Source organism: Macaca fascicularis, chromosome 3 (assembly GCF_037993035.2).
Source record: "Macaca fascicularis isolate 582-1 chromosome 3, T2T-MFA8v1.1".
In the NCBI taxonomy this organism is placed as follows: Eukaryota; Metazoa; Chordata; class Mammalia; order Primates; family Cercopithecidae; genus Macaca; species Macaca fascicularis.
The window spans coordinates 140,659,437-140,672,252 of record NC_088377.1 but is presented as its reverse complement, the minus strand read 5'-3'; the positions used below and the strand labels follow the sequence as shown (position 1 = coordinate 140,672,252).

The 12,816-nt window shown below is 36.9% G+C and overlaps 1 protein-coding gene across 1 annotated transcript in view; it reads right to left on the bottom strand.

Moving 5' to 3' along the window:
• SEMA3C (semaphorin 3C) overlaps positions 1 to 12,816 on the bottom strand; it is a 179,540-nt gene that overhangs the window by 17,805 nt on the left and 148,919 nt on the right. The window contains exons 13-14 of the mRNA XM_005550371.4: positions 4,907 to 4,995; positions 1,329 to 1,370 (exon numbers count right to left, since the gene is read on the bottom strand). Of these exons, the coding sequence (XP_005550428.2) occupies positions 1,329 to 1,370; positions 4,907 to 4,995 (131 nt within the window). The remainder of the gene's footprint in view (positions 1 to 1,328; positions 1,371 to 4,906; positions 4,996 to 12,816) is intronic.

The window sequence follows — 12,816 nt, the reverse complement described above, 5'->3', positions numbered from 1 at the left end:
CACAAATGACTTTGTGTTCATTTTGAATCTTGCCCTGATACTTTCTCTTTCCATTAACTACTGTAAACAAAGGGCTTCCCTGCTGACTTCAAAGACAATTCCGACTTGAGAGTCGCTCCCTAGGACATTAGACAAAATGACGAATGGCTTCTCGTTACTTGGGAAAATGTTTGTTATGCACCATACAAACATTTTTACAGATGAGATCGTTAGCTCCATTGTACCTTATTTATTTTCCCTAATAAAATTCAGTGATGTGAAAAGAGTGTAAGACTGACCACAAAATACTACTTCATCTCTAACAAACCAAATATGGTGAAGAGCTCCAGAATTATGTAATCAGTTGTACTAACACATAAAACCTTTATTGTGTATTCCAAAAAAAATAGGTCTCAGGCTTTTACACAGACAGCATTTACTGAGGATCCACTTTATTCCAGGTAATTTATATAAATTAACTTGTTTGTGAGAAAAGCATTACCTTACAAATGTAGAAACTTAGGTCAGTGAAGTTACTTGATTTGTTCGTACATTATGGTCAGATAGGGATGCAAATGCATGCCAAGCCTATTTGGAAGCCTACTCCATTCTGACTATATTACTCTGTACCTTAAAAATTTTTTTTTAAATAATACATTTTGGGAATGGAGAGGTACATGGTTTGCTCACGTATATAATGGAATTGTACTTTTTATTTCCACGATCATTGTATATTTGCATGTGTAGGGACAGATTTGACAATTAACTTGAGGATTTCAATTACAGTCAAATATTTCTTTTTCAATTCCTGAACTCTTAGATTTGAGACTTTCTTTCTTTTCTTTCTTTCTTTTTTTTTTGACATGTTTAAATCCTAGGAAATAATATTTCCTTTAAAATAAGCATAAAAGAATGCACTGCGTATTTCAAATATGTGACAACAGTAGAAACTTAAGAGAGGATTGATGACTCATTCCAAGCCTCTAACAATGTTGTGACATTACAGAGTAGCCCAAACTTTATGCTAAATTCTTCTCAGAAAGATTATTTTTATTTTAGTTGGCTTCACACACCGTTATATTTGAGAAAATCAGATATACAAAATGTTGGAACATCTTGCTGTATATATGTTCTGCTCTGACAAACTTTTATACAAAAATAAACCTATTCGGTCTTTCACTAATAACTAGTAAGTTCTACATCAAAATTAAAGGTGACTTTGTGGTATACTTTCAGTGGTATTATTTATTTTGTTAATACGAGAACTAATTATTCAGAAGTTATAAAATATAATGTCTCATAATAAAATATTTTAATAAGCAAAGAGCATAAAATAGCTTAGTTTTTACCTTTTTAGATGAAATTTTCATTGTCGTTATAGGAGCATGATTCTAAAATATTAGAAAACAACATGTTAGTTGCTCAAATATTCCTTAAAAGGATTTTACATTCAGATTTTTTTCTATTAAATCTCAAGAAGAAATCATTTTTCTTTATATACACATCTACTTTAAAAGTACTTGTCATATATAGCACATTTGCATATACTTGTCTATAAAGTACACTTTCTCTTTGGAAACTAAGGATAGAGTTGTTATACCTAAAGTTTGAGACCAGCCTGGCCGACATGGTAAAACCCCATCTCTACTAAAAATACAAAAATTAGCCAGGCATGGTGGTGGGCACCTGTAATCCCAGCTACTTGGGAAGCTGAGGCAGGAGAATTGCTTGAACCTGGGAGTCGGAGGTTGCAGTGAGCCAAGATTGCACCATTGCACTCCAGCCTGGGCAACAAGAGCAAAACTCTATCTCAAAAAAAAAAAAAAAAAAAAAAAAAAAAAAAATGTAGTAATTAAAACACATGTATCGATGATATAGGCACTAGAACAAAAAATGAAAATCCGAAAAGGAAATTTCTGGAATATTCAATACAATGAATAATTCAGAATCAGATCCATGGACTCAGGTGGAGGAAGACGTGGAATGGTACACCACCTAATTCCTCCGCAACACAAGCACTCTGCATAAGACACTGTTGTTCACCTGCCAGTGCTGTTTTGGAACGATAATATATTAGGCTGAACTATACTAGTTAATACTCATTGTTGCAAACAAAAAATATTGTTAGAAAAGGTTCTCTTTTGATAAAATGTGAATGAAAGAACCTAAGAATTTTCTGAAATAGTAATGTGCTTGCAAAGTATTCATAACTTTACTTCTTAAAAATTATCCGTTACTTTTAATGATTAAAAATTAGACTTCTGGTGGGGTGCAGTGGCTCATGCCTGTAATCCCAGCACTTTGGGAGGCGGAGGTGGGCGGATCACCTGAGGTCAGGAGTTCAAGACCAGCCTGGCCAAAATGGTGAAACCCTGTCTCTACTACAAAATTAACTGAGTGTGGTGGCACATGCCTGTAATCCTGTAATCCCATTTACTCAGGAGGCTAAGGCAGGAGAATCGCTTGAACCCAGCAGGTGGAGGTTGCAGTGAGCCAAGATTGCGCCATGGCACTCCAGCCTAGGTAACAAGAGTGAAACCCATTTCAAAAAAAAAAAAAAAAACAAATTAGACTTCTGGTAAAGTGATTAAGATCCATGAGCTTTACTTGAATAACTCAGGTGGGAACAAGCTCTCAAAATCAAGTGTACCCCATTTATTTTGCTTTCTGTAGCTGCATGTATTTGCCAACATTTTAAAAGGGAAAACAGTGGTATCTTTAATTCTCCATTGCAACGATTTTTGATCATCCCATATAAATACGTGCATGCACATGTGCGCACACACACGCATATACACATATACAAATGTTGCAACTTATAATCAGCTAGACAGTTACTAGTAGTTATACTTCCAATTCTAGTTAAGCTCAGGGAAACCAGACTTATTGCCAGAAAATGTGGAACAGAGGACTAAAAGAAGAGATTATGGTCCTGCACTGTATAAAAACTAAGCTCCTGGTTTTTCGAAGTCACACTGAATTTTCTGCAGTACATCAGTGTGACACTTAGCTAAGAAAACTTTTCAATTTAAATGCATTATTTCCTCACATGCTCATCACAGTATATCATACACACCCAATTATTTTTACCCCACCTCAGAAATGTGACACAAACACCATGCTGAAGACAGTAACTGTATTCGGTAACTGTGTCTCCCGACTTGGCCCTATCAATCACTGGCACACACATTAGTAAGAAAATTCAGACTTTTTTTGGTGTCTCTTGAGCTGATGTCCCCACATGCATTCTGACTGACTCTGTTTTTCCACTGAGAGTTTATTATTCAAGATGATAACACCAGCATAACTCATATGACAGACCATAAGTAGTTAGCACGTGATCAGAATAACTCATGTTTCTTTCTGTAACATGTATGTTTAGGCTTATGTCATGCTCACTTAATTTAACATTTCCTGATAATCAAAAGGTGATATTTCAGTATAAAAAATGAAGTGCTGCTATATGACATTTTTGCTATCTTCAAGAATACTCCAGAATAAGGCACTTCATATTATTTTGGCAAGCCAAGTTGTCCCTACAGAGTTGAATGACAAAAAAAAAATGTTCTATATAATGTAATTTTGGTTAATCTAGTGAAAAAATCAATTTCTTTATAAAACAAAGCACGAAAAAAGCACTTGTTTGAATATCATTAACATCATTTTATGAGCCCAATTTTAACATGCCAATCACAAAGAACCTGTGCCAGTTAGTCTGGCATTAAAACTTGTAAATTTAATAATGTAGTAGGAAACTTGCCAGAGTTCCGCAAATTTTTTATTTGATTCTATTACATATTTCTTTACATTTAAAATTTATTACCTAAATCTAACAGCGCTGCACCCTACCCTCTTACATGCCTATAAAGTCAATATTTTTGGTGACAGTGGGAATGTCTATTAGTGAGTCAATACATTCTAAGTCTACTCAACTAAGCAAAGCAATTTGCTGGACTAGCAATAGTCTGCTACTGGGAGTTCTAAAGTGCTACTTTTACTCAGTCATAGGCTGACTCTGGTCTTTTGTTGTGTCTGGGCCATTGTTTCTTAATTGGTTTAGTTGGAAATAGTGGTCTGCAGCAGGATTGATTCCATGCCAAACTTTCTTTGCAATTCTAATAGCTCCTCCACTGCGCTTTACCCATCTTTCCAAATGCAGATAAAAAGCACCATGTGAACTACAGTGACTGATACTGTGAGCAGAGAAGGGCACGGCAGGACACCACAAATCCCCTCTCCTGGCTCACAGATAAAGAACAGGCACTCTGCCCTGACCAGGTGAGATCTTACAGTACTGAACTTCCCTTGGGTACGTTTTTTTTTTCTGTCCTTTTTCTTTTTTCTTTTTTATCCCAAATTCAAGGACAAGGAGAATAATACAATGAAATCTCAAGTTCTGATAGAACATGAAGTTCTGAGTGGTAAAGAGACAACATTTGTTTTATTTAACTGAAGTGACATTTGAGTTAAAGGCAATAAAACAAGAGAAAACAAAGTCGTTTTTCATGAAATTACTGGCTAAAAAAATATGAGAAAGCTTATCTAACAATCAATAATGTGCAAGTATTTGGGTTTCAGTGGCTTATGAAGCAAATGATAAAAGCCCTTTCATGGCAAAATCTTCCAGACCTTGACAACTAGAACTCATTTTTTAAAAATAATGATGACCACAATTCTTCAAGTTGTGATGATAGCTTAAAAACAGAAAGAATCCTTTTATGTTAAGATAACTTGAAATGTAGGAAAACACTTTGCAAAAATATTTGTTCTGTATTTCTTATTTTATCTGGTGTTTTCCTACCCTCAAAAATTCATAACATTCATTTATTTGATCTTTTATCAAATATAGTTTCCTCCCAACTGGCTGTAAGATTAAAGAATTCACTCATCATGCATGTTCTGAGATTAATAGAAGAGATGTGCAAACCTTAAAGACTTCCAGCTCCTCCAGAATGAGCTCGCCACTGACAGAGTTGTTAGTAGGAAGAACAACCACTTTTTGCACAGTACCCCGATCTAAATTTAAAAAAAGAAGCAATGAGATGTTACAATACTTTTTAAAAGAAAGCTATTTAGACACAGGACTACTGACTTAGAATATTATTTATATAAGTATTTAGTAATCAAAAAACATTGTATGTATTAAGCCATTGACATGTGCTGAATGTATTCCAAATCTCATAAAAATTGAAACACATACAATTCAAGGGGAACCAAGAATATCTTTTTTTTTTTTTTTTTTTTTTTTTTTTTTTTTTTGAGGCGGAGTCTTCACTCTGTCGCCCAGGCTGGAGTGCAGTGGCACCATCTCGGCTCACTGCAAGCTCCGCCTCCCGGGTTCGCGCCATTCTCCTGCCTCAGCCTCGGGAGTAGCTGGGACTACAGGCGCCCGCCACCGCTCCCGGCTAATTTTTTTTTGTATTTTAGTAGAGACGGGGTTTCACCGTGTTAGCCAGGATGGTCTCGATCTACTGACCTCGTGATCCGCCCGCCTCGGCCTCCCAAAGTGCAGGGATTACAGGCGTGAGCCACCGCGCCCGGCCAAGGGAACCAAGAATATCTTATATTTTGCACATATTGGGTATAGCTACAACTATGAGAGAAGGAAAGAATCTCCAAACGTTAAGTCAAAAGTTCGGAACCGAATGTGTATTCTTGTAATACAATACATAAGTTTTTTTGTTTTGTTTTGTTTTTTTGAGACAGAGTCTTGCTCTGTTGCCCAGGCTGGAGTGCAGTGGTGCAATCTCGGCTCACTGCAACCTCCGCCTCCCGGGTTCAAGCGATTCTCCTGCTCCAGCCTCCCGAGTATCTGGGATTACGGGCGCCCACCACCATGCCTGGCTAAGTTTTTGTATTTTTAGTAGAGACAGGGTTTCACCATATTAGTTAGGATGGTCTCGATCTCCTGATCTCATGATCCATCCACCCTGGCCTCCCAAAGTCCTGGGATTACAGGCGTGGTGAGCCAATGTAACCAGCCAATACACAAGTTTAAGTTTGATCATTAATATTACTTTCTCCTCCACACCAACATTCTAAAGTGACAATCTCATTTTGTTAACATTAAAACAATGATTTCATTATTCAAAGAAAGATGACTACAAATGAATTTTTATAATAACTGTATAAGTCACTAGGATTGGAAAATTCACATTTGGTCTGTAACTATGATGAACTTTAGACATGGTAAAATGTTTCCCTCACCATTCAAAATCATCTTCAAAAAAGAAACATAACTGATTTTATTTCAGGTGTGGATTCCTATAGAAAAGTTCTACTATTTACACAACTTTGTCAGTTTGTTACAGTAGGTAGATAGTCAGACATGAATAGGTGAGGAGAGTCCCCACCCCCAACCAGTAATGTCAGGCAACCAACGGGTGACGGTCAGGCAGTTATCACATGTCATGTCTCTCTAAAATAATAACTGGTTGCAGCTGGTGCTGAGGCAGGAAAATAGGGTCTGGAGGCAGGGAGTGTCAAGCCAATTCACACTTCAGCTATGACAGGAAATATCCTCTCCACAGGGCATACACCGGGTAAATGACTTTGTAACTTTACCTCATCCCCTTCCTTTACACAGGTCATACCCCAAATAGAGGGTATTTAAACTCCAAAAAATTCTGTAACGGGGCCTTTGAGCTCCTGTGCTCAGGCCCACTCCCACACTGTGGAATGTACTTTCCTTTTCAATAAAACCCTTCATTCCTTCCTTGCTTTGTGTGTTTTGTCCAACTCTTTGCTCAAGATGCCAAGAACCTGGACACCCTCCACCGTTAACAGTGCCAGGGAAACACAGTCTCCCAGTAGATGGAAACACCTGAAACTGGTGATAGGCAGCTTCCCAATAAGATCTCAGAGCTGGGTGAGTGAGCTCAAGCATGTGCATTAACAGGCAAAAACGGGGCAGTTTTACTGGTCTCTGACCTTCTTTTAGGAATGCTAGACTGTGAAGGGAAGAACGCCTCAAGTGAGCACGGGCACAACTCCAGTAAACACACTGTGCATGCTCCCCTCCCACGTGCTGGCAGGCCACCATGCCTGCGGACAGCCTACCCCAAGGCAGGAATCAAGGGAGAAGGGACCCAAGACCCCAGAAGTATGTGAACCTGTAACACCCTAAGTCAAAGGCCAAAACTGCAAACTTGATTTCTCAAGTCACACAATTGTATTTTCCTTCCTTTAATTCCTGCTCTAAAGCTTTTCAATAAACTTTTAACTCCTGTTCTAGAACTTGCTTTGGTCTTTCACTCTGTCTTAGGCCCCTTGGTCAAGTTCTTTCTTCTGAGGAAGCAAGAACTTAGGTTGCTGCAGACTCATACAAATATGCCGCCAGTAACAAGCTGGCAATATGTTTCTTTGGATATTCTCAAAATGTAGAGGAAATACTGAAATTAGAGGATCCAAATAAGTTAAATCAAATAAGAAACGTACTCGTATTTCCCAATTACAGATAGCCAAAAACTGAGATGTCCAAATAAATATAAGAATATAAGAAATAACATTTATGTCAATATTTGTAATTAAAATGGTTTCACAAGTCACATAAACATTATGCATATAATCATGCCACTCAACCAATCACATACATTTTAGGTTGAAAAGACACTAGTTTAGATTTAGCAATGTGGGGGTTAAAGCAAATTTGTGAGTAATCTGGCAAAGTAACAATGTATTTACTTAAAATGTTTCTATTAATTAGTGAGTTGGATCATAAATATCAAGATATTGCTCTTTTAAATTATAACTATAAATTTTTAATTTGTAAATATGTATTATAATCAACATAATGCACATTTTTAAATTATGTTGAAAATGTTCTAAGAAGAATTAACTTGAACTGAATTGTACAGGGATTTACAACCAGAAATCATTTAGTGAGTAATACGATAAATTTCAAATCTCGTATCTCAAGTTGGCTTCTATTCCACAGGCACGAGTTACTCTGACATCAAAGATTTTATCTCATGTTTATAGTTTGTGTTTTATGAATCCAATGGAGTCAAAGTAATTCTTAATAAAGAATAAACTCAACTTTAAAACACTGCAAACTAAAAAATAAAAATCCACTAAATTAAAAACAGTGTTTATACAAAAGAGCAAGACAGAGTTTGCCAGGATAATGCCTGAAATCTGTAAGGATACAAAGTATAAGCACATAATCTTAGAAGTTGCAAAGCACTCTGTAATTTAAAATTCACTTCTTAAACCATACTCAAAAAAAGGGAAAATAATAATAATCCAAAAGATTTGCAGGCTTTAGTTTTAATCAAAAAGCTCTGAAATATCTGTTTTGTAGCTGCTTCCTTAGAATTACCCCAATAACAACTTAGATGATTTTCTTGAAAAATAAATAATACAAGTAGAAATTAGAAGTGAAAAATCATTTGGGGATGCTGTGCAGAGACATGTCACAATTGAAAAGGGATGCATGTGGTTGGAGGTGTTCCTTAATTTCTACTAACAACCTATTGGAATTAGCAGTGGAAACTTCTAGGTAAATACAACATACCAAAAAACGATCTGAAAGCCAGGAAACTGTGATAGCTAGGGCAAGATTTGTGTGTGCATGTGAGTGTGTGTGCGTGTGTAAACGACCACACACATGTGTATGCATATATGTTCCTGTTGAATATTTGTTGAATTAATCTGTAGGCCATGAAGGATGAAAGAAAACTCAGGAGGATACAGATGTAAAATCTTTGTTATACGGGCATGTTATCATAAAAAGCATGTTCTTTTTTTTTGTTAACAAATCATATCAGTTTTACAGTTCCCTGCTGCAGTTTGTAAGAATCACTACCATTCTATGTGACAGCAAAATCCACATTCTTTCTTCTTTGTTTGCAACTCTTTAAATTTTTTTATCTTTAATCATTATGGATATATAATAGTTGTACATATTTATGAGGTACATGTGATATTTTCATATATATATATATACAATGTTTAATGATCAAATCAGGGTAACTAAGGTACTCATTATCTTAAGCATTTATCATTTCTTTGTGTTAGGAACATTCCAATTCCAATCTTTTAGTTATTTTAAAATATACAATAAATTTCTGTTAACTATAGTTGCCCTATGAAAAGAGACGGAGTAGAGGCTGTGTATAACACAGCTCCAAATAAAACCATGTAAAAACAGGTTTTGATTAGAAAGGTTCCAATAGATAAACCTATCAGCTCTGAAAAGAAATAAGTACTTCAAATGATACAACTGACTCCATATTCCCCTAATGTTTTCACTTACTATGACAGCAAAATTTTACAGAAATCCCCATTTTCTTCTGACAGGGCCCACAACAAACGTACTTTATGCACACCACCTTTAAAATATTACACAAAGAAGGGCTATAAAGATGAGCTAATAAGAAGATAATGCAGGCCGAGCACAGTGGCTCATGCCTGCAATCCCAGCACTTTGGGAGGCCAAGGTGGGCGCATCACCTGAAGTCAGGAGTTAGAGACCAGCCCGCCCAACATGGCGAAACCCTGTCTCTACTAAAAACACAAAAAATTAGCCAGGTGTGGTGGCAGGCACCTGTAAATCCAGCTGCTGAGGAGGCTGAGGCATGAGAATCGCTTAAACCTGGGAGGCGGAGGTTGCAGTAGGCTGAGATAGTGTCACTGCACACCAGCCTGGGGGATAGAGCAAGAGTCTGTCCCCCCTTCCCCCCCCAAAAAAAAAGATAATGCAAACCCTGTTTTTTATCCATTTGCAGTAAAAGTTACAATACTACTTTTAGTCATTTCTCTTTTCCTTTGTTATTTTTGGTTTTGACAGTAATGGGTTCCCTATATGAGGACTACTTCTGAGGTATCCGTGGGCTGTATCGTTTACTAATAATTAAGTAAGTAGTCTTAAGTTGTCTTCTATCCATTTTCACTCACTGATTCAACAAGAAAGTATTGAGTGAGTTCAGTGAGTTGAGCAGTATGCATGCAAACACACAGGCATAGGACTCAAGAGTTTAGAATCTAGAATTTATGGTTTTCTGAGAAGTAAGTGTGTTCCCATTAAAATGTTTGTCATTGAGAGATAAGCATTCCAGAATGGCCGTAAAACTCCCAATTACTTATGTCCACAAAAAGCCATCTCCATGCCCTTTCGTTTGAAGATAATAATATACTTATCAAATGTCTTCCTTCTGGGGGTGGTGAGAATGGTATTCTCTGAATGTATTCACAACTATAAATCCTTTTTAGTGTTCTGTAGAATTGGGTTATTTTTACATCCTTGGGGAAAGCACCATGCCTGTGATACAGTTACAGTGAAGCTGTCACTTCTTTTTTCTTTAAACCTCACTTTGCTATTGTATAAAACATAAATAATAACCATGCTTTTCATAATGGCTATCTAAAAATCCATTAAGCTAAGGCTAAAGCCTAGCCAGAATCACTTCCCTTCTTTTGGCACTAACACCCTGACACATCTTTCGGAAACACCAACTACCTCATTTCGAGTCTACCTGCTTAAGGAATGGCTTACCTCTCTCCCAGCTCCAGGGAGGCCCACATGATGTAGGCCTGGCCAACAAGAGCATACCCTTCCCCCTGTGATTCACATAGGAACAGGCTAGAAACAAGTGAGGGCCCTGCCCTTCCCGGGAATGAGTGAAGTGAGACTCTTCTTCTTTCTGAAATCAGGAGCATGAAAGCTTGTAAATCTGGAGGTGCTGGAGCCATTCTTGCTACCACATGCAGAGACTTCGTTTAAGAACAAGCAATGCACAGGAAAATAAAACTGAAAGGTGGTGAAATAAGTTCCTGACAACATGATATTAGCACAAATTCAGCTATGTCTGAGGCTGTGTTCTGGATTTCTCAGTTAAATGAAGAAAACGGTATTTTGTAAGTAGTCTGAGTAAGGTGTGTGGTCACTTTCAGTTGAAAGAGTTCTGACTAATAAAAATTAAACAAATAAGACATGGAAATTGCTTAGCATGGTGTCTGGCACATCAATAACATTCTCAGTAAGTGGAAGTTATGTTTTAGCTTTAGCTCCATCATTGAGTACACTTTTGACACGATTGTAGTCACTTTCTTTGAGTGGATCTCAATTTTCTCATCTGTGAAGTATAGATAATTTAAGAGATACTCTAAATACATTAAAGCATTGTGTGAATAAGCAAGACAAATCTGCAAAGTGATTTACATAATGCAACTCTATGCACAAAGATAACACAGCAGACTCATCAATCCATATGAGATATTTTCATTTTCTTTTGTTTTATTAAATCATCAAAGAAAATTTCCTAGACAGGCTTCCTTCCTACCTTATTTTATACTATCTAATTTTTTTTCTAATATAAGGAGCACAGCAGTTATCCTTAAACCTTTCCACTGTCTCTGGCCAAGAGATCAGCTTGCATTTATAAGTACAGTAAGTGTTGGCTGTGGCAGGCAAGTGATCAAACACAGCTCATTACCAAGCAGGTCATTGGAATAGTCATTTGTATATCTATCTCCTGAGTCTTATGTAAACAGTCCTTAGGGAGTTTCCCTGGAAACTGATGTGCCAAACTGTCTGCTTTCCCCTGTGGTTCTGGTTGCCTAGGGATTTGGGGCAACTACTGCCTCCTTAATGAGATCTGGCCAGTCCCTTCCTCCTGGTTGCTAACCTATAAACGTATTCCAGTCAGGGCCAGCCTAATGGGTGTGTCACCCACAGTCACACAAGTTCCTGTGCTCTTCGTGCTCCTAGGTGTCAGTCTAGGCAGCCCCGTACATGATATTGGGGTAAATTACCGCAAAATAATTAGTTCTAGTATTAATTTATAGTAGTACTATAAAAGATAAAATCACTACATTTACTAAAAGGCATCTCTTCCCTCTTAATAATTTTCTGAGACAACTTGCTTATTAAAATAAAGAAACATACTTTGAAAGCCCAAAAAAGAACTGCAAAATCTTTGCTTGGCAAATGAATGCTTAATAGAGATGAGGGAGGTATGACTAGACATGTCAATTATTAATTTCTATAATTATGTATTGATAATTGGCTGCCTTATTTTACGTTAAAATACCCATTCCTAATACATTTATTTTCCTGTTAGGTAATCAAACTGCTGCTACAATCTTTTAATAGTGAGTTTTAACATTTCAGAATAAAACTGAATCATGAGTTATAAAATCTTTGTTAGTTCACTGAATCTACTTTTAAAATGTAGCATTCTATGCATGTGTATGCCTTGTTACAAAAAAATATAAAGTATTTCTAAACTGAGTTATTTAGCACAATTTCTCACGTTTAGCAGGGTTTCTCACATGGTGAGCTTTGAATTGGTCATTGGAAAGCTGTAACGTTGACACCTTCAGCCTCAGCCCTGGGGGCATTAGAGCCCCAGTCGGGCATCTCAAGTGTCTGTATTTGAGGGGAGGCCCTAAGAAAGGCTGTCTCAACAAAAGCCATCTAATCATCTTCCCAAGTGTGTTGATGCTAAAGATTTTATAGGGTCATATAAATTTGGAAGGACTGGGTTAAACTAGGTTAATTTTTTTTTTTCCCCTGCAGAGCCTTTCAGAAAAGTTAACATTCTTTGTTGCATTACGAGGAAAATAGTGTACTCAGTGACTTTCAAGTTTATTTGCTGATACCATTAATTTCACTTGGCTCCTTAGCACCTTAGTCTGGCTTTCAGATTACCTCACTCAAAGTCACCTTCGGAGTTTACTAAAAATACAGATGCTGGTTCCCACATCACACCACAGACATAATTTCTGGAGGTGCTGCATATTAAATAAGCTTTAGAGAAGAAGCATGTGTTTGCTCAAACATTAAAGAATCATGAGAGACAAACAGTATCATTTTTTAAACCTATTTCATTTCTT